Genomic DNA, 19,342 nt, shown 5'->3' on the forward strand with positions numbered 1-19,342 from the left:
CAGAGGGGCGTAGCTGCGATATTGGCTGGCCATTTTGTTCGTCAGTCACAACTATAAAATGGCAGTTATAGGAGACCGGCTTCTTAGTGCAATTTATTTGGTCCCTTCCCGCTCTATGGCAGAGGAGCAGGCTGCTCAAATTGCCTCCGATTTTGGCAATGATATGCAGCTGCAGTGTCTTCCAGGTGAGGAACAGCTACTTGTGCTTCCACATCGCTCAAGTATTGGCAAAAGCCGAGATAATATGCTCCATACCAAGTCCAGCTAATGTGATGGTGACCACACCCATTCCCACCGACTGACCAGGTTGAATGCGACGAGAAATGAAAAAGGGGAAGACTCGAGGAATCCGAATACGACGTATAAGGTGAGGTTGTTAATCAGGATCTCGCGGCGTGAGATGGCATCCCGAATTCGGCCAAGAACTTCATAGAAGGATGCAATCCGCTTGCTATTGTCCTACGCAAGTGAGCTTGATAGGTATAGGGGACAGACAGATCAGGCTGCGACTTGAGATGCATGAGATCGAGGAACTGGGTCAATCCCATCTTGCCAGCACAACTTCGACATGAAGCCCAAAGTCAACACCCATTCAATTAAACTCATCATCCTCAGACAGGGGGGCCGGTAATGGCCGGTAGATGATCGCCGACTAATGCAACCTGATGTCTTTTTAAATAAAGCCTTCATCGGTTGTTGGGTAAAGATAGTGATGGTGTCAAGAAGCGTGGTGCCGGCATTTGTGGAAGATGTCTTACATTCCAAGTTCCTCGCAAGTTCCGCCCGCGGGGCTCAGCTGGATAAGTTAACTGCCACAAAAGACTGCTAACCTATCGTTGCCTCCTTGTTCCAGCCTTAATGCCTTGATGCCTGAGACCAATTATAATGCCTTGTGGCCTAGTAGCCTGGCGGGTAAGTCTTGATGCCTGAGTGGGATGCACATCACATGACACCAAGGGCGGCAAAAGCTTTCGGCTCCGTTCCTCCTTTGGGACAGTGCAGGCGGAGGAAAGCGGATTACATAAAGAGGCCTGCCCTTGCGCGACGGGAGCTGGGGATAGCTATTATGCGGGGGAGTAGAAAGACGTAAAGACCAGAAAAGTGATTAGTGCTTCTAGTTCGGCCTCGTTTCTTTTCCTATGAGAAGAATTGGACCAAGCACATCCTCACTCGCCGTCGCAGGGAAATACATTCCCTTAAGTCTAGCCGCACTGTAGAGCCTCGCCGTGTATCCCCGACGCTTGCAATTAGCCTTTGCCTGATTGGTTCTGAGGTGCTGAGTCAGCCAATTGCCGGCCGTCAGACCCGAGGTTACCTTCCGATTCCAAAGGCGACAAAACATCGCCAGCATCGATCGACTTCGACTTCAATCCACCTCGTGCCTCTCTTGGTCGTTGCCTTGTCATTGCCGCTGGCTGGCTGCCTTTCCACGGACCTCTCTCCTCTCCGCTTCGCAATATCCAGTTGACGTCTCGCCGTCTATTTCTCCTTTCGCCTCAGTGCCTTCAGGGTCTATCCCATTTTTCGTCTCCCTCCTATCCTCCATCCCTCCGGATTGAAATCGAAAGATCGCCCACCATGTCTGCTCTCCGCTCGACTTCGCGCCTTTTCGCGGCTTCCAAGCCCCTCTTCCGCCCAGCTGTCTTCGCCCGCTCTTATGCGACCGTTGACCCCGTGGCCCAGGTGAGCGCAACCGGCCATGCCACTACCAGCGTCACCCCCGAGTCTAAGACGTCGACCGTGCAGGAACCCACCCCCTCCGAGCAGCCTCGCATCAAGAAGTTCCAGGTCTACCGCTGGAACCCCGACACCCCCTCCGAGAAGCCCCAGATGCAGACCTATGAGTTGGATTTGAACAAGACCGGTCCCATGATGCTCGATGCGCTCATCCGTATCAAGAACGAGATCGACCCCACCCTGACTTTCCGGAGAAGTTGCAGAGAGGGTATCTGCGGTAGCTGTGCGATGAACATCGATGGTGTCAACACTCTCGCTTGCTTGTGTAGGTTCTGACGCTTTTCGCGACCGCAATTGCGTGGATATGAGTCGCTGACTGTTCATATACAGGCCGCATTCCCACGGACACTGCCAAGGATTCTCGCATCTACCCGTTGCCTCACACCTACGTCGTCAAGGACTTGGTCCCCGATTTGACCTACTTCTACAAGCAATACAAGTCCATCAAGCCCTACCTTCAGCGTGATACTCCTACCGAGGATGTAAGTACTCGTCGCATCGAAAGGGGCGAACCGGTACTAACGTGGTGAACGCAGGGTCTCGAGTACCGCCAAAGCCCGGAGGAGCGTAAGAAGCTTGACGGTCTCTACGAATGTATTCTGTGCGCCTGCTGCTCGACCTCTTGCCCCTCTTACTGGTGGAACAGCGAGGAGTACCTCGGTCCCGCCATCCTGATGCAGTCCTACCGTTGGATGGCCGATTCCCGTGACGAGAAGACCGCTGAGCGTAAGGCCGCCTTGGACAACAGCATGAGCGTCTACCGTTGCCACACTATCCTTAACTGCTCTCGGACTTGTCCCAAGGGTCTGAACCCTGCTCGGGCAATTGCCGAGATCAAGAAGATGATGGCTGCTCACTAGGAAAGCGACCAAGAACAAAAGAAAAGAACTGCTTGATTTCTTCTTTCCCTTTCTGTCCTAAGTCGTGTGTTATTTCAATTCCTTCCTCTCTTCATCTCTTTCTTCCAGTTCCTTTTCGCTCGCGCTCTATTCCCTCCGTTTTCGAGGTCTCATGTCGGATGTTTCAATAGGTGTAAATTGTGAATGTTGATTTTCTTAGCCGCGGTGGTCAGTTCTACCAATGGAATTTCATATATATATTCTGCATTATGCATTGACATATTTTTGAAATCTTTTCGAAATCTGGGGGGATTATGGCAGCAAAATAAAGGGCGCGGCTGTACTGACTTGGGCAGACACCGATATGTACGCCTTGCAGAAGACGGCAACCGCACAGTGAGATCTATACATATATCAAGGCCAACCGCGCAGATGACGCCCTCGAAAGGGTATAGGATAAATACCACATGACACATGAGTTTGCTCACCCGAAAACTCATTGGAAACTCCTGAAATTGGCTGCGGGGCTGACACGATGGAGTCGATCCATCTTTCAACCGCACGGCGATCCCGGAGTTCGCGCAAACAACCCGGATCCAGCTGTACGGCATCTTTCCCCTTCCCAGCAGTACCTCTTTGTCAGGGAATGGTCGGGGTTTAACGATTAATGAGATGATTTCTGTTTTCACGGCCAAGACTGATCAGCACTTCAGATCACACGCCGGCAAGAACCTTTACGGCAGCGACTAGGATGATCAATTGTGTAGCCTACCGACTACGAATCCTCTTGACAAGGCACCAGGCCATCCGGAGAATTGCATGATTTGGTTCAAGGTCAAATTGGTAGTTGCAAACTGCTATAAAGTCAGGGGGCCCAATTTCCTAACTGAAGTCAAATGCCAGGCATCAAACATCCTTCACCACTTCATTGGCATGAGAAAACGAATATGAAATATTGCTTCCGCTGCCAGGAACATCGTTCAACTGCACCATGCCTTGTTTGAAAGACCTCGAAGAAATTGAGACGGGCTCATTTGCGAAAAGAGCACTGGCTTGCACCCCGCTTGTGGCATGCTACGCCTATGCCAATGTCTCGATGGATTCTGTGCTCGCAGGACTCCGTCCTTTAATGGGATCGCTCCTTCAGTCCGGCAGCTGGACTGCGAGCAGTGGAGATGTTCTGAGGCTGGCCGAGCCTCTTTACAACGTCCCGTTGTTGGATAAGACTTTTGGACCACTAGTGAATTGTTTCCTACCATCTATCAGTGGCTCCGATGTTTTGTCACACGCGCAGATGCTGTCTTTTATGGCGAACCTGGGTCCGATATACGGTATTTGGCTTCTAGAAAGCGGCCGAAGAGCCCACTCTTGGGTGGAGATATTTTTGTGAGTAGCCTGAGATCAGCCCGATACAGAACCCACTGATCATCTGAACTTACAGTCCGATCACCATGGGAGCAGCATTCCAACTGAGAGGGATTGGGAAGATTGCTCCAATTTACTACATAATCGAGCACCTACGAACACCCTTGAGCAAGCTTGTTCACTGTCGCCATGAGGTCAGATCAGATATGCTAACGACCTTCCTGTCTACTATGCTCACGGCATACTACATCCCGACACTCGGGAATTTTCTTCCTCGGGAATTACAGAACCGCCGGTACTTCAATGCTATCTGGCAGCTATTCCCGGCGGTAGTTCCACTTCTCCAAGCTCCGTTCCGTCTTTTGGACAAGATGGCCTCCGATTCAGTCGAGGGGTTATCCAAAGAACAAGAAGCCATCGAGGCCCGGCGTAACTCGAGAAAGACCCTGCGGTATATTCGTGGCATTTATCTGTCCTTTGCGGTCATCTCAGGACTAAGTTATACGTATGCTCGCCGTTCCATTCCAGCAGACTCATCCATGACCAGTGTCCTTCTGCCTGGCCTGTGGGATTATACATTGCCTGTCGGCAGCTTTGCAGAGGGCATTGCACGGTTCTTGAAATATGACGAGAGCCTCGCCATGGCAAGTGGATTCGTCTGGCTGGGGTTGAAGTATCGGGAGCTGAAACGGCACGGATACCCGTTGTCGTGGTGGAAGGTGATTCTGGGGATGGCGGCCACGACGGCGGCGTTTGGGCCGGGGGCTGCGATGTCGCTGGGCTGGGGACTGCGGGAGGAGATGCTGGCGAAGATGGCTGCATAGGTTCGCGGTTTGGTGCCTCTTCCTACTACACTAACAAGCTGTATGTCAGCCTTGGTCCGTTGGCTTTTTTGTTATCGATGCGTGAGTAGGTTTTGTATGGCTTATGCTTAATGTCTAAAACAGAGGCCATAAATGGACTCTTTAAGAGACCCAACCTTGGCAGTTCGGTCTTGTCGGTCCAGTATCGGAGAGGTATCGGCAAGATAGTCAAGCCCCGAAGTCGCACACATGCCCTTTTGATGTCATCCCCGCATTATCTGATCGGCTCATCTCCGACCCCTCCTCGGACTTCGCTGCGACATCAACTCTCTTATAGTTAAAAGTCGCAACGCAACGCATCGCATCATACCATATTACACAACTGAAGTCTGAGTTCTCTGCGCTCTTTTGTTTTTCACCTCCGCTTCACCCAAAATGTCCAAACCAGCCATCGGGTTCGTCGGCCTCGGCGCCATGGGCTTCGGCATGGCCACGCACCTGGTCCACGAAGGCTACCCCGTGCATGGCTACGACGTCTTCCCGGCCTCGATCGACCGATTCCAAGCCGCAGGGGGCATCCCCGCCGCCTCGCTGCGCGCCTCCGCCGAAGACAAATCCGTCTACGTGTGCATGGTGGCCTCCGCGCCGCAAGTCCAGAGCGTGCTCTTCGGAGACGAGGGCATTGTGCAGGGTATGTACTTCCCCCCTTTCCCTTCCCACTATCCCCTCCCAACCTACACACCCTCAATCCCTGGCCTCAAAAGGCTAGCTACGCCCTAATCTAACACGACCAAAAAAAAAAAAAAAAGCCCTCCCGCCAAACGCAACCCTGATCCTAATGTCCACCATCCCGGCCACAACCGCCCAAACCCTCGCGCAAACCATCCACACCACCCGCCCCGATATTTGGGTAGTGGACGCCCCGGTCTCGGGCGGCGCCCTGCGCGCCGCAGCCGGCACGCTCTCCATAATGGCCGGCGGCGACCCCGCCGCGCTGGAGGCGGCCACCCCCGTCCTGGAGGCGCTCAGCGCCCCCCGCAAGCTCTACCTGGTGCCCGGCGGCATCGGCGCGGGCAGTAACATGAAGATGGTGCATCAGGTGCTGGCAGCGATCCATATCCTGGGTGCGAGCGAGGCGCAGGGGCTGGCGGCTGTGTTGGGGTTGGATGCGGCGCACACGGCGGAGCGGATTGTTTCGGGGGATGCGTGGACGTGGATGCATGAGAATCGGTCGCCCAGGATTTTGGGGGGGGAGGGGGTCTGGAGTCCCGGTGTTAGTGCTGTGACGATTATTTTGAAGGATGCGGTATGTTCATGTTTTCCCCTGCTTTGGTCTCTGGTGGGGTGGTTGTGGTTGTGGGGGCAGGGGTTAGGCTGATATAGGTTGTTGGTTGCTGATTGCTGGGTAGGGCATTATCACGACTTCGGCAAGAGAACAGCACTTCCCGACGCCGCTCTGTGCTACGGCGGAGCAGATCTATCTCGCGGCGCTGCTGCAGGGGGACGGGGCCAAGGATGATGCGGCGCTGGTGAGGCAGTATTTTGCGGGACCCGTGGCGGAGGTTGACGGGTCTGCGTTGAGCGCGGAGGAGCAGGAGGAGCGGACGCGACTGGTGCTTGATCTGATGGCCGCGGTGAATCTGGTGGCGGCGGCGGAGGCGATCGCGTTTGCAAGGTTTCTGGGCGTGGATTTGGCGCAGTTCTATGAGCTGGTGAGCGATGCGGCGGGCGGGAGTAAGATGTTTATCACTCGGGGGTGGGAGATGATTGCGGGGCGGGTGGGCGAGAAGGCGCCGGCAGGGGCGGAGACGGTGGATGCGCTCGTGCAACGGTTGGAGAGCGTCGTGCAGAGGGCGAGGGACTTGCATTGTCCGTTGCATCTGGGGAATGCGGCGCTGGCGGTGTTGTTAATGGCGAAGAGGGCTGGGCTGGGGGCGTCGAGTAGTACCAGTGTCGTGGATTTGTATGAAGGCGGAGGTTGGAGGGGGAAGCTGTGATTATTGATTAGGTAGTTAGTCATAAGCCGAAGACGTGAACCGTTTCGGTCTCTATCAGAATAGACTTCTTGGATATCATGGCCCTCGATGATGTTACAGTATGAGTGGGTAATTGAACGTAAGGTATCGGTTCCTGCATTGGATATTACCATCTATACTCTATGGTTGCACATACAGTCTACCTATACCCCTCGCAGTAAACAAATGACATCAGATCGGAGCAACTCCGGCCTCGGAGCCCCCCTCCGCGGGGAAAGTCAGATCACACAGTAAACAGAGAGGAAGGTGAAGTATACTCCGACACTCAACCCATACACCTACACTTCCCCTCCCCTATATATAAATCATGACAAAACCTCACAAACACCGCTCATTCCCACTCATCAACACCTCCAACTCCATCCATCCCGCCGTCTCCCCAACCTAACACCAAAATGCCTTCTCTAACCGACAACCGCGCCATCCCCCTCCTCGACCACGCCGCCGCCAACCACTACGGCATCCCGGCAATGTGCTGCTACAACCTCGAGGGCATCCTGGCGACCGTGCGCGCCGCCGAAGCCAAACGCTCACCCGCCATGATCCTACTCTTCCCGTGGGCGATCGACTACGCAGGGGCGATCCTCGTGCACGCGGCGGCGGAGGCGGCGCGGGACGCCTCGGTCCCGGTGACGGTGCACCTGGACCACGCGCAGTCGCCAGCGATCATCCGACGGGCAGCGGACATGGGCGGGTTCGACAGCATCATGATCGACATGTCGCACTACTCGAAGGCGGAGAACCTGGCGCTGACGCGCGAGCTGGTGGCGTACTGCCACGAACGCGGGATTGCCACCGAGGCCGAGCCGGGCCGCATCGAGGGCGGCGAGGACGGGGTCTCCGACACGGCCGACCTGGAAGGTCTGTTGACGACCCCCGAGGAGAGTCTGGAGTTCGTGGACACGGGCATCGATTGGCTGGCGCCCGCGTTCGGCAACGTGCATGGCAGCTATGGGCCGCGCGGCATCGTGCTGGAGTACGATCGTCTGCAGAAGATTCAGGAGACGGTGCAGCCCCACGGTACGCGGTTGGTGCTGCATGGTGCGGATCCCTTCTCGGAGGAGATCTTTCGGAGGTGTATTGGGTGTGGGGTTAGTAAGGTTAATATCAATAAGGTGTTGAATAACGAGTATGTCCGGGTGCAGGCGGAGAAGGCTGGCAGGGCGCCCTTGACGGCTGTCATTGAAGAGGCTACGGCGGAAATGCAAAAGGCGGTTGAGCGGTGTATTGACATGCTGGGGTCGGCGGGGAGGTATCCTTGATTGCCGGTGTGGTGGTGTATGGGTCCTTGTTGTGTATCTGGGGTGGGCTGTGTTGTCGCGTTGATCTGGCTTATCATCATAGACCATCAGCCGTGGGTGAATATATATTGGCGATGCAGGAGACATCCAAAGGGGCCGTGACACGGTCAAATATAGGCGCCATAATACCTCAATCAAGACATATTGAAAACCATTTGTGCTTTGGAATGGGAATCAAACAAGATCAAGGGACTTTGATATAAATATGTTGTTCTAGAAGCTCCGAATATCAAGCCAATTGGGATGTCATGGTTGCTCAGTACTTGTGTTGTTGTTTCGCCTATACTAGGTAGACTCGTCATTTTTCAAGCAAGGGCGTTAGTGGTGTAGCGGTTAGCATTGTTGCCTTCCAAGCAATAGATCGGGGTTCGACTCCCCGCTGACGCAGCATTTCTTTTTGTTTTATTTTTTCCTTGTTGCCGGAGTCTCGCGCAGCCGGATAAGGAGCTTATCAGTCCTGGTGTTGTAGAAGAGGCAGGTTTGTATGTGGATGTACCAGACCATGCAATCGTTCCTTCATAACACATCGTATCAGACCATCCCGTAAGAACACAATCACTGTGCCTGATCATCGCAAAATCAGCATCCGAATGAAACCGCCTTTTCCATTGTGGAGTGGGCAGTCGTGGTGCAGCCTCCGCTCCAACCCAACAAAGGGCAATCAACATGTCAGACGACTCCGCAAGTGATACGAAATCTCCGTCATCTCCGTCTAGATCTACATCGATCTTCATTGGCAAAGTCTGCTCGTATGTTGTAATTAGCACCCCGCGCAGACGCGCAAGGCTGACACAAGCATGGCACCCAATAGCGAAGCATCTCGTTGCCGTCGCCAGTTCCCCTGGTCAATGCAGCGCGGAGCCTCGTATTGCATCCAATGAAGTCGCCGGTATCATACGTCTGCCAATGGAACAGGTCTTGATGCCTTACACGACGTCCGATGGCTTGGACCAACAAGCCCAGCACTGCGCCCACTGTCACACGAATATTACTCCCAGCTGCTGTTGGTTCACCACAAATGCTCTGCTTGCACCTCGCACCCAGCGTTGGACCAGAGTATAAGAATAGACGGAGAACAATGGGAGCAGGCTCGCTTTCGAGGCGTCGCTCTTATGATATCTCCTAGCACATTGCCTAGTGTCGAGTCCGAGCGAGCCCAGTTCTATCCTCAGTGGTGAAATCATCGAAGTCCGCGCTCAATCAACACCCTCAAGATGACCGAGAAGCCCACCCCTGGTATGTCCACCTAGCCCGTGGGATTCTGCCCAGCTAACAGCCTCCGCTCCAGTTCCCACATACGAGAACATGCAAGAGCTCAACCAACCGAGCGTCAACCAGCCCCCTCCGGCATATGCGCAGCCTCCGATGGAAACAATTACTCCTCCACCCCAGCCCCGCGAGCCCTCGTCGCAGAACTTCTACGCGGGAACACAGACACACAACACGAGCGGTTACAATAATGCTACCCCCCTGCATGCGCTTCAGCGTGGCCCAGCGCCCGTGGACTGTCCAAGTTGTGGCAGTCGTGAGATGACGCGAGTGGTAGCGGAGGCGGGCAATACCACACAGTAAGATGCCGTGAACTTGGGGAGTCGCACGGGGGTATATACTGATCTTTGGCAGTGCATGGGCCGCGGTGACTTGCATCTGCTGCTGCCTGGGATGTATTCCCTATCTGATGTCGTCGCTCAAGGATGTGCACCACTACTGCGGAAAATGTGGTGCATTGCTGGCGACCTGGCACAATAGCGGACGGACGGATGTGCATCAACACAACTGATAGCGCTATGAGTGAAGGTGGGGTGGTTTGTGTTTAGGAATGGTTGTTGTTGGGTTTGCAGGATTGGATGTTGATATACCCTGATAAATGCCTACAGAAGCGAGACCATGTTGTTTCTGGCCTGCTTGTTTCCCTGAGATTATTGTGCTGCCCTTTGTATAGCCTGTTGCCGTGACGTGGAAATCAACTTCCTTGCTGAAGAAAGATCATGGGTGACCTGCCGAATAGGTATGTGGGTTTAAGCCCCAGACTGAGATACCCAACGTTAGGTTCAAGAATCCTGCAGCCCATGGCGTGCTGGTAATGTGAAATCATTGGCTCTTTCACTGCAAGCACTGCCGTACTTCAGGTTAAGACTAGCGGCTCGTTCGACAACACCCCGTTTTTGATTATAAATGCGCCACGCGCTCGAATATATACTCACCCACCTCACCCACTCACCCACTCACCGAGTGCCCTGGAAGGCTTAGATGATAGCTTCGACAGGCTTAACTTACAGATCGCAACATCCAGGGCAACTGACATAGCACACCTAGTTACAGTACACCATGACCTCCTCACCTCCCAAGATCAAAGCCGTCTTCTTCGACTTCATGGGCACCTGTCTCGACTGGCACAGCAGCGTGGTGCAGGCGATGCCCGCCTCCATCCCCGCGCCCGCCGCCTCGCAGCTCGCCCTCGACTGGCGCCGGCAATACTTCCTCGAAAACGAGCAGCGCGTGCGCGACAACCTGGCCCCGGAGGACATCGACCTGACCCTCCCCCGGGCGCTCCGGGTGGTTCTCGATCGAAGCCCCGAATATCAGGATGTTTTATCAGACCCAACAGCGGTAGCCCAGCTAATCCAAGCCTGGCACCGCCAGCCCGCGTGGCCCGAGGTGTCGACCGCGATCCGCCGGCTCCGCGACGAGCTCGGCCTCGAGGTGTTCGTGCACGCCAACGGCACCACGCGGCTCCAGCTGGACCTGACGCGCTCGTCCGGGCTGCGCTTCGACATGCTGTTCTCCAGCCAGCTGCTGGGGGTCTACAAGCCACGCGCGGAGGCGTATCGCCGCGGGTTGGAGCTGGTCCAGCTGCGGCCCGAGGAGGTGGTGCTGGTGGCGGCGCATGCGTATGATCTGAGGGGCGCGCAGAAGGTGGGCATGCGGACGGTCTATATCCATCGGTGGACGGATGATGTGGACGAGGATATGGGGAGCGTCAGGGGCGAGTTTGATGCGTTTTTGGAGGGGATGGAGGATTTGCCTGCAGTCATTGCGGGGTTGTGAGGGAGAGAGAGCTTGGGGTGGGCTTATCGGTCGGCGGTCGGTCTCCCGTAGGTGCTTTCTCTTTCTTGTTCACTCACTGTGCATTGGCGTGAAGCTTAAGATTTCATGCTATCGAAAGCTCAGATGAATCTGTTGATTATCATGGTTTATTGCTCTGCTGATTCAATTGTACTAGAGTATGAATTGATCGAAATGCGACCGTGGAGTGGATGACATACACCCCACTGCACTGCTCACATTATCCCGAATTCCCTGTCTAGCTATACTCAACCAACCCCATCCAATCATTCACCACTCCTCGTCTTCATCGTCATTTCGGACGGGCACGAATCGGGAGAACGACGGCACAGGGAATGGAACCACGGAAATGCAGGAGTGGTGACGCCAACGGGACGAGCGGATCCTCCACACTCTCCACATCGCTTGATGTCAGCACTCGAGAATCGTCCCTTGAACTCATTCCAAGGCGTCTCGAGACATCTCCAATATGATACGATGCGAATTTCCAGCTCTCAAGGGTGGGATATCTGACCGAGACAGCCGAAGCTACATTCGTCACGAATGCGAGGATCTTGGACACCACAGTCTGCCGTGCCCATCCGATACCCCTCATCCTTTACACGACCCAGTCATTCCATTACTGCCCGGATCGGGAGTACATGACCCTTACACCTCCCCTCATTGCTCCTGTCAGACCCCAAATAAGCTTCGTGGGTTATCCCCGGCTGCCAGACGCCAAACCCGTCCAACGTTGCATGCATGTGCTCTCCACCACGTCATTGCGATCTGGGAGTCATGACTTTTTTTCCGCTGCTCCCGATGGGTGTGGTGTGCAAGTCGCCAACGGGTCAAACGCCCTAGGTTCTTTTCCTGTCGCTCCTCCCCCTTTGTGAATACTCCATTCCTCACCTGCTCTTTGCCCTGTCTTGCTGTGGTGATTTGTTGGCGAGCTGCGGTCTTTCTCATCTGTCTGTCGTGATCCCCGTTCCTATTCACCTGTACGACGTGAGTATCTGCCTCGGAAGGTATACAGGAACATCGACCCGAGTACTAACTCTGACAGACAATGGCTGCCATCGACGCCCTCGTGTCCACCGCTGCACAACGACACCACCAGCTCATCAAGCGAAGCAATTGGGCCAGTAGAAACCCCGGCGTGATTCTGGTCTTCTGCATCGTCTTCATTGTTGCCGTCGGAATCATCGCCTTGTTAATCTACCGCCGATGGATGAAACGGAAAGCAGAGAAGCAATCCTACGATGTCGCGTGAAGCGTCCTTGTTCCGACCGCGGCGTCACCGATGGTTTAGGCAATGGGGGGGGGACGTGACTACTTCTCTACCGAGGCCGTTCTTCTATTTTATGAATTCTCTAATTTCTATTACTGCTGCTGAGTTATCCACCAAGGATACCCGTCTTGTTATGTCGGGTGGTCAGTGAGGGGGTAGTTGAGGCTGTGTCGTCGAGAGATGGAACCCTGGAGGGCTGGGTTGTATGGAGAAGGGGGATTAGATGGGCGATGATGTGCAAGCGATATTCTTCTATTTATGTGGGCAGAAGAATGATCTAAACTATACGTGTCAAGTGTCAAGGAAATATACGATCTAACTAATGGATGAACTGTGATCAAATGCAGTGGGGAAATAGGCTGAGAGATAGGCTGTGTCAGTATAGCCACAATATCTGTCGAAAGGAGCCGCAAGGAGCCACTTCTTTCATTCTGTCACATCTTAAGGCACACTTTGGACTGCAACTGCGGGATGAAAGTTTCAAGCAGCATGCCACACTCAATCGAATCGGACAGGCCGATGATGTCTGTCTGTCTGTCTGTCTGCCTGCATGCGGTGCCAAAGTGATTCGTGCCAGCACCGGTCTGGAACTCGTACTCGCTTGGGGCCCATCCAGCTCAGCCTTATTATATTCCCCACCATTGAGTCAAGCCCTTTAACTATGAGCCTGAGCCTGAGCCTCAGCTCAACTCACCATTCAAATTGGCAATGCGTGAGCAGTGGAGTGCAAGCGTGGTCAAGATGTCGCTCACAACCTGGATTGTCGCCGTGTCGACAAGCACCTTTGCCTACTTGTACCTGCTGCATCGATCTCTCAAAAATGGCCTGGAGCACGAGCACTTTCGAGGCCCGCTGTCTAACCTTTCGAATTCTCCTTCATCCCTCAACTTCAACTCCATGACCACGATCCCGCCCGACATCTCCAAGGCTAGTCACGACTGTCTATACGAGAAGGTCACTCGTCGCGTGCCCCGCCAGCTGCTCCCCACCACCCACCAACCCTCCGACCTGCTCAACATCCTCCTCCGCCGCAACATGGCGGCCTTCGCCTACTTCCCCCAAGCCTACATGCTCTGGATCCTTAGCGGCTCGGGATCCCGCGCGACCTTCAAGCCGTCCCGCATCCGCAGCCTGGACTTCCAGCGCGGTGATATTATCTGCGGCATCTATCGCGTGGCCGAGCGTCGCCCGACCAGCGTCGAGTTCGAGATCTGTTCCCCCCACGGCGGCGGCGAGGTCGAGGGCCGGCTGCTGCTGCGGTTCTGGGACGAAGCCAAGGAGGTGGTCTTCGCCAGCGAGTGTGTGCTGTGGATCACCACGGCGGACGGATCGTCGCTGCAGGAGAAAATGCCTTTGAGGAATCCCGTCTGGCGGTTCTTTCACGAGCTGGCCTCCTGGTGGCTGCTGGACTCCGGGGTGCGATACCTGATCGACCTGTCAATGGACGAGGAGTGACGGGCGGGCTTGACGGGAGGTGGTTTTTTTTCTTTATGCTTCCCCTTTCACTTACACACCCACCGCATTGTGAAGCCCGCCCTTTCCTTGTTCCCTTTTTGAGAGCGCATAAAGAAGGGCGGGCTCCGGTTGATGGTGATATTCAGAATGCCTTTCTTTGACCAAAGGTGCCTGTGAAAGAGAGAATCGCATTGTCTACGTGGCTGCCACTTTCCACCATTCATGGAATATAAATAATGGGCTTGTGCTCGCTGTGAACCGTGATGCTCACTTTTCTACAGTTCCAAACTTGTTGGAAATTGCTGGAAAGTGAAATCTGACATCTTTGCGCATTTGCAACGACCTAACCATTGCAGCTTTGATCTTGCACTCAACACAACCGTCTCACTATTTTATCTCGTGTCAACACAACAAGCAGTGCTAGTCGCCATGTGTTTCCACAAATATTCTCACTACCAGGTCTGCAAGCACCTCGCATGCTGGAGCATCGACATCTGCCAGGAGATGGTCAATAGCTTGCGCGCTGGCGATTGCATCGGCCACGAATTCGAGAACTCATACGACCCCGTGAAGGGAGACCTCTGGGGGATGTGCGCGGACTGCGCGGAGGCTGGCGCTGCTGATCAGCGCCCCTCTGGCTCCTGCGCCGTTCACCCCCAAGTGCAGGCTATCCCGCTTCTCAAGGAGTATGTGGAGGAGTACGTGGCGCGTGCTTCGGCCGCCAACTGCTCCGGTCTGTCAATCGGCGTCCCATCATCCATGGAAGCGACCAGCCTCGCGGATAGCGCATCAGTGAAGCCAGCAGGAACCCAGAGATCGACTCAGTCGGGATCTTTCCGAAGTTTCCACTCGGCGCGCTCGGCTTTTAGTAGCGAAGAGAGCGACGACGGATACCACCCCGATGCCGAGCCGGGTTTCGACTGCTACAGCAGCAGCGAGAGTAGTAGCACCATGGACGAGGATGACGAGGACGATTGCATTGTTATATCTCAGCTGTCGGACGAGTCGTTGCTGGCCCAGCCGCTCCTGCCCAAGGTCGCCAGACATACGACCAGTGGTACCAGTGGTTCCGATGGTTCCAGTACCTCGAGCTACCCCGGCTTCAGCCAGACAAAGTCATCGACTGAAACTCTCTTCGAATCGATCTTCCGGGGCGAGAATGAGCGGCTCGCCGATGACAAGCTTGAGACCCTGAACCAGTCCAACGTTGGGCGAGATTTCCTGGAAAGAAAGCTACCAGCCCCGAGCCAGACCAACCTGGGAGCACCGGCTCTGAACAGGGTTCTTACCGTGACTCCGTCGCCAGGCTTCAGGGAAGACCTGCCGCGCCAGAATGCGGCCACCCCGGTGGACTTTTTGGCCTCGGATGGATTCGTCGGGACCGGCAGCGGCTTCAGTCCTCCCAAGGAGAGCCGGCTCTACCCAGCTGTGACCGGCACGGGCTCCAGCTCTGGCATTGCCGCCCCAGCGCCGACCCCGGCGCCGGGTAGTCCGCAGGCCCAGAGCATTCCCACGGCACCCCGGGCCTTCTACAACAGACCCCAAGGGACGACGGGCCCTGCCCCGGACTGGAACGGCCATCAGCCTGGCTACCCACATCCCAGCAGCGGAATCTCCATCCAACCCACCTTCGAGAATTCTGGAGTGCCTTCTCTCACCATAACCGCCCAGCTCGAAGACTTCTCCCAGCCAGGCTTCGCCCCCTACTTCCCACCCCCAATGGGGATGGGCATGCACAGCCAGGCCCCAAATCCCGGCCTTCTGCCTCCCACTTCCCACCTCATCACACCTCAATACCCGCCCGTGATCCAACCTCAGTACGGGAACTTCCCTCCCCAGCTGCAGCCCCAGGTCCCGGGTTTCCGGCCCCAACAACAGCCTTCCCAAACCTTCACGGGCCCATCCTTCACCGGCTACCGCGAGCACAACAACAACCGCATCGCCCGCCACGAGCGGCGCCGGCCGGCCCGCCGCGGAGGGGGCAGAGCGTCCCACGACCGACGCAACAATAGCCCCTCCTCGCGCGCTCGCCGCATCTTCAATAACCAGCAGCAGAAGCAGCACCAGCACCAGCAACTGCGCTGGACGCAGCCGGAGGAGGTCGCCGCGCGTCACCGGCGCATCCAGGAAGCGATCCACCAGCAAAAGCAGCAGGCCGTCATGCAACAGGTCCAAGAACAAGAGTTCCAGAACCTGCAGCAGCAACAGGCCCTCCAGCAGCAGCTCCAGCGGTTGCAGGAGCAGGAGCAGGAGCAGAAGCAGGAGCAGCAGTCCGCCGCCACAGCAGCAACGGCTCGCCAATCCCAAAGCTCGGGGCTGGGTCTGGGGCAAGAGCTAGAGCCACGGCCCATCAATCCTCCTCCCGCCCCCACCGTGCAGACCGCCATCCTCGAACGGGCCCCGTATAGCCCTTCCCCCGGGGAGACAATCAGCCCCTCGGCGCTGGCTGGGTACCCGATGGATGTGGACCAGCGCAAGCCTCCTCCTTCTGCTGCTACTGCTGCTGCTGCTTCCGCCCAAGAAGGAGGTGGGAGTTACTCGCAGGACTACTGGAATGGAAAGTTCTTTACGCGGCCTCTGGTGCCAAGGAACTGAACCCTAACTCACCCCATTGGGACTGGCTCGGGGATTTTGGTAGGGAATCGAGGTGGGGTTGAGCTTGTGGGTGAGTATGTATGTATGTGTGATGGTGGTGATGTTTTGGGTACCGTTCAGCTGGAGCACCCTTCTTTTCATGATTGATGATGACTTATTCTTTTTTTGAAGTTTGAACTTCGGGTTCGGCTTTTTGGGAATTTCTGTCTAGCTATGTTTATGTTATCTTTTATGGTATTTTAAGAATGTTAGATTTATTTTTCTTTTTTTTTTTTTTCCCTTCTTTTTTTCTTTTTTCTAAGAGGTTTTCTTGAACGTTTTCTCTTGTAGGATTGGGTTTCACTCGAACATCTACGTGGTTGTACGACTGATGTTGGGTCTATCTGTTTCGCAGCAATACTCGACTGCCTGAGACTCAGATAAAGGTCACAGGTAATGCAGACTACGCGAATTGCAACAGGTAGAGCTTACAGAATGAACTACCCTGCAGCCACATGATCTACAGCCGAAAAGAAGTATCTCACAGGCATCAGTTCATTTATTCATGCTCGTAACCATAATCATAATAACAGTTAGTAGCCAATACCCTTCCATCCAAGACATAATATCAGGTAAACGCCCTAAAACCATGTTCCTTGATCTTAAAAATCCAGTCAAACTTCGCAAACCAGCATTGCTTTTGCCCAAGTAATCTTTGATGAAAGGATCACGACCAGGCAGCGCGACACATAGGACAACTCGGCTTCCGGCCCATCTGTGATGCCGTCTTCTTCCACGTGAACAGGCAACTGAAGTGGAAGTTTGTGCCGCACTGCTGCTTGCAGTAGACGATTGACAGGTCTCGGGCTGCTTGACGCGGGGTTGTGAAAGGAGAGTCGGGGAGGAGGGGCTCATAGCAGATGGAGCAGTCACCTGTGATGGGCTGGCGGGTCGGCGTGTAGGCGGGTTCTGATACGAGTGGAGAAGGGGCTGAGACGGCTGATGTTGTTGATGAGATTGATGAGGAGGAGGACCGGGGAGGTTGCAAGACGACGGCAGGAGATGAAGTGTCAGGCTGAGATGTGGCTGTGGTTGGTTCGGGAGTAGCGTTTGCGGTTGCGGTTGCTGTTTGGGCTGGGACTGTAGGAGCAGTTGTTGGGGCAGATGTCGGACTAGACGTAGAGGACGCACGAGCACTCGCTGTAGTAGTCGATGTAGAAGCTAGAGTTGTAGGAGCCGAGGTTGAAGCAGCAGGCGTAGCAGTCGTCGAGGCTGTCCTGGGACGCGCAGGAACACCTGTGGGACCTGAAGCTGATGCCTCTGGCTCAACATTGCTGACAGAAACTCTTGGAGAAGAGGTAGAAGTTGTGGGGGAAGCAGTAATTGTGGAGCTGGAAGTCGAAACTGTGATAGTCCTGGTCGACGTAACGCTTGTGGTGGTTGTGGTGGCAGCAGAGGTAGTGATAGTGGTGTCCGAGCGTGAAGCGTGAGCGCTACGGTGAGTTATATGGCGAGATGACAGAGCTAATCCCCGCGGCGAAGGAGCTGGCCCGCGAGAGAAAGCCGTTTCGGTATGTCCAGAGCCAGAGGTGGTAGCACGATTTGGACTTGCTCTGGCGCTTGTAGGTGAGGTGATGGAAGTTGTAATGGACGTAGAAGCCGAAGTAGAAGCCGACATCGAAGTAGTCGCTGAAGCGCGAGAGCTGGAAGCTGGAGCAACAGTAGCACGGGGGTTGACCATTGGGGTGGGGATAGTGGGTGAAGAGTTTGAAGTTGAAAGAGATAGAGGTGAAGGCCGTGATGGCAAAGAGCCTGAAGGCTGAGAGCCTGACGGTGAGGATGAGGTAGAAGCACGAAGGTTCGGTGCAGGAGCAGTGAATGACCCAGGCTGCTCCATGATCGACACTGCATGCTGTGAAGAGGTTGTGATGATACTGCCAGACACTCCGGCCGATGACACCCTCGCCCTACGAGTAGTGCAGTCATTTGAGCTGGACGGCCGAGCCCGCCGATCGACCTTGACCTTGCTGGAATTCGAAGCCTCCACAGTAGATTGGAGGGACAAATTCTCATGCCAGCTAGGCTGAAGTCTTGAAGACAATGAGGATCTATTCAATCTCCTCAACATCTCAACCTCGTCTGTCTCTCTGCAAAGGCCCAAATGCTTGACCTTTTGTCGAGCACCAATAGCCTCCACGTTGTCTAGATCCTCACTGACGCTCCGGATTCGATCCTGCCACTTCTTGACAAGCGCCGGGACCTGACTCCTCTGATCTTTCTGATGAACATGGCGACAGAGAACAAGCGACGCCAGATCCACCAGGAGATCGTCGATGTCTTCGCCCTGTCTCATTCTTCCACTGCCTTCATCGAGTAGACGCACGGCCGAAACTCGGTTTGCGCCACTTATGGGGTTGTGACAGCGTCGACCCTTTGAAGGCGCATACCCCGCACACCATCTCTCTTCATCGGGATAAAGGTCCAGGATCTCCGAAAGATGATCTGCCTTTGTTGGATACCGAGACATCTCGAGTGGGGAATTGCTGTTAGGTGTTGCGGTTAGTGCTGGTGGGAAGTTGAGATACCGACCCACGACACGATGACGAGCTTATATATCCGCTGAACCCATGATTCAGCGACTCCTGGCACCTCGAGCACCCCCTCATCCTCCCCAAGGTTGTGTGGCTGTTCAGTGACGATGGGGCTGAGCATGAGCCACCCCTGCACGTTTCTAGACAACGGGCCGCCAAGGGTGTTTCGCTTGATAGCTTGAACGGCTAGTCATGTAGCCGGGAAGCTAGTAATGACGGAGCCAGCGCCGGTGCTCCTCCCCAGTCGACTAATGCATGTTGACTGCGGTAGCGACAACAAGTGTATGATCTGGTCTCAAAATAGC

The 19,342-nt window shown here is 54.9% G+C and overlaps 11 protein-coding genes and 1 non-coding gene across 12 annotated transcripts; 10 read left to right on the forward strand and 2 right to left on the reverse strand.

Annotated features, from left to right (window-relative positions):
- Positions 1-1,578: 1,578 nt before the first annotated feature.
- sdh2 (succinate dehydrogenase iron-sulfur protein subunit SDH2) lies at positions 1,579-2,597 on the forward strand (the record flags this gene model as incomplete). Its single annotated transcript, XM_025631809.1, has 3 exons — positions 1,579-2,002; positions 2,068-2,219; positions 2,274-2,597. The coding sequence occupies 3 exons, from the start codon at positions 1,579-1,581 to the stop codon at positions 2,595-2,597; spliced, it is 900 nt and encodes a 299-aa protein (XP_025487575.1).
- BO82DRAFT_181087 (uncharacterized protein) lies at positions 2,504-3,377 on the reverse strand. The gene has a single exon (XM_025630426.1). The coding sequence runs from the start codon at positions 3,185-3,187 to the stop codon at positions 2,747-2,749; it is 441 nt and encodes a 146-aa protein (XP_025487576.1). The 5' UTR covers positions 3,188-3,377; the 3' UTR covers positions 2,504-2,746.
- A 190-nt stretch (positions 3,378-3,567) lies between these two features.
- Positions 3,568-4,765, forward strand: BO82DRAFT_435914 (uncharacterized protein; the record flags this gene model as incomplete). The annotated part of the gene is made up of 2 exons (XM_025641071.1): positions 3,568-3,962; positions 4,018-4,765. The coding sequence occupies 2 exons, from the start codon at positions 3,568-3,570 to the stop codon at positions 4,763-4,765; spliced, it is 1,143 nt and encodes a 380-aa protein (XP_025487577.1).
- A 414-nt stretch (positions 4,766-5,179) lies between these two features.
- BO82DRAFT_293946 (uncharacterized protein) lies at positions 5,180-6,741 on the forward strand (the record flags this gene model as incomplete). Its single annotated transcript, XM_025631808.1, has 3 exons — positions 5,180-5,435; positions 5,554-6,050; positions 6,154-6,741. 3 exons carry the CDS (start codon positions 5,180-5,182, stop codon positions 6,739-6,741), a joined length of 1,341 nt encoding a protein of 446 aa, XP_025487578.1.
- A 320-nt stretch (positions 6,742-7,061) lies between these two features.
- Positions 7,062-8,220, forward strand: BO82DRAFT_358336 (class II fructose-bisphosphate aldolase). Its single transcript, XM_025636259.1, has one exon. The coding sequence runs from the start codon at positions 7,176-7,178 to the stop codon at positions 8,040-8,042; it is 867 nt and encodes a 288-aa protein (XP_025487579.1). The 5' UTR covers positions 7,062-7,175; the 3' UTR covers positions 8,043-8,220.
- Positions 8,221-8,396: 176 nt separating this feature from the next.
- Positions 8,397-8,468, forward strand: BO82DRAFT_t279. Its single transcript has one exon. It is a non-coding gene; the product is annotated as a tRNA-Gly (tRNA).
- Positions 8,469-8,799: 331 nt separating this feature from the next.
- On the forward strand, positions 8,800-9,861 carry BO82DRAFT_435917 (LITAF-like zinc ribbon domain-containing protein; the record flags this gene model as incomplete). Its single annotated transcript, XM_025641072.1, has 4 exons — positions 8,800-8,830; positions 8,893-9,317; positions 9,370-9,649; positions 9,705-9,861. Exons 2-4 carry the CDS (start codon positions 9,296-9,298, stop codon positions 9,859-9,861), a joined length of 459 nt encoding a protein of 152 aa, XP_025487580.1. The 5' UTR covers positions 8,800-8,830; positions 8,893-9,295.
- A 425-nt stretch (positions 9,862-10,286) lies between these two features.
- BO82DRAFT_358338 (haloacid dehalogenase) lies at positions 10,287-11,176 on the forward strand. Its single transcript, XM_025636260.1, has one exon. It carries the CDS (start codon positions 10,410-10,412, stop codon positions 11,127-11,129), a length of 720 nt encoding a protein of 239 aa, XP_025487581.1. The 5' UTR covers positions 10,287-10,409; the 3' UTR covers positions 11,130-11,176.
- Positions 11,177-12,029: 853 nt separating this feature from the next.
- On the forward strand, positions 12,030-12,571 carry BO82DRAFT_181160 (uncharacterized protein). Its single transcript, XM_025630427.1, has 2 exons — positions 12,030-12,127; positions 12,193-12,571. The coding sequence occupies exon 2, from the start codon at positions 12,196-12,198 to the stop codon at positions 12,397-12,399; it is 204 nt and encodes a 67-aa protein (XP_025487582.1). The 5' UTR covers positions 12,030-12,127; positions 12,193-12,195; the 3' UTR covers positions 12,400-12,571.
- A 587-nt stretch (positions 12,572-13,158) lies between these two features.
- Positions 13,159-13,872, forward strand: BO82DRAFT_423871 (uncharacterized protein; the record flags this gene model as incomplete). Its single annotated transcript, XM_025640270.1, has 1 exon — positions 13,159-13,872. One exon carries the CDS (start codon positions 13,159-13,161, stop codon positions 13,870-13,872), a length of 714 nt encoding a protein of 237 aa, XP_025487583.1.
- A 429-nt stretch (positions 13,873-14,301) lies between these two features.
- Positions 14,302-16,649, forward strand: BO82DRAFT_395463 (uncharacterized protein; the record flags this gene model as incomplete). The annotated part of the gene is made up of 1 exon (XM_025638790.1): positions 14,302-16,649. The coding sequence occupies one exon, from the start codon at positions 14,302-14,304 to the stop codon at positions 16,465-16,467; it is 2,166 nt and encodes a 721-aa protein (XP_025487584.1). The 3' UTR covers positions 16,468-16,649.
- A 341-nt stretch (positions 16,650-16,990) lies between these two features.
- On the reverse strand, positions 16,991-19,158 carry BO82DRAFT_435920 (uncharacterized protein; the record flags this gene model as incomplete). The annotated part of the gene is made up of 4 exons (XM_025641073.1): positions 16,991-17,861; positions 17,944-18,413; positions 18,470-18,989; positions 19,040-19,158. The coding sequence occupies 4 exons, from the start codon at positions 19,156-19,158 to the stop codon at positions 17,174-17,176; spliced, it is 1,797 nt and encodes a 598-aa protein (XP_025487585.1). The 3' UTR covers positions 16,991-17,173.
- Between the last annotated feature and the right edge of the window lie 184 nt (positions 19,159-19,342).

This window comes from Aspergillus uvarum, assembly GCF_003184745.1.
Source record: "Aspergillus uvarum CBS 121591 unplaced genomic scaffold BO82scaffold_69, whole genome shotgun sequence".
Lineage (NCBI taxonomy): Eukaryota > Fungi > Ascomycota > Eurotiomycetes > Eurotiales > Aspergillaceae > Aspergillus > Aspergillus uvarum.

Coding starts and splice junctions, on each gene's coding strand:
- BO82DRAFT_358336 (XM_025636259.1), top strand. CDS start 7,176: ATGCCTTCTCTAACCGACAACCGCGCCATCCCCCTCCTCGACCACGCC.
- BO82DRAFT_358338 (XM_025636260.1), top strand. CDS start 10,410: ATGACCTCCTCACCTCCCAAGATCAAAGCCGTCTTCTTCGACTTCATG.
- BO82DRAFT_181087 (XM_025630426.1), bottom strand. CDS start 3,187: ATGCCGTACAGCTGGATCCGGGTTGTTTGCGCGAACTCCGGGATCGCC.
- BO82DRAFT_181160 (XM_025630427.1), top strand. CDS start 12,196: ATGGCTGCCATCGACGCCCTCGTGTCCACCGCTGCACAACGACACCAC.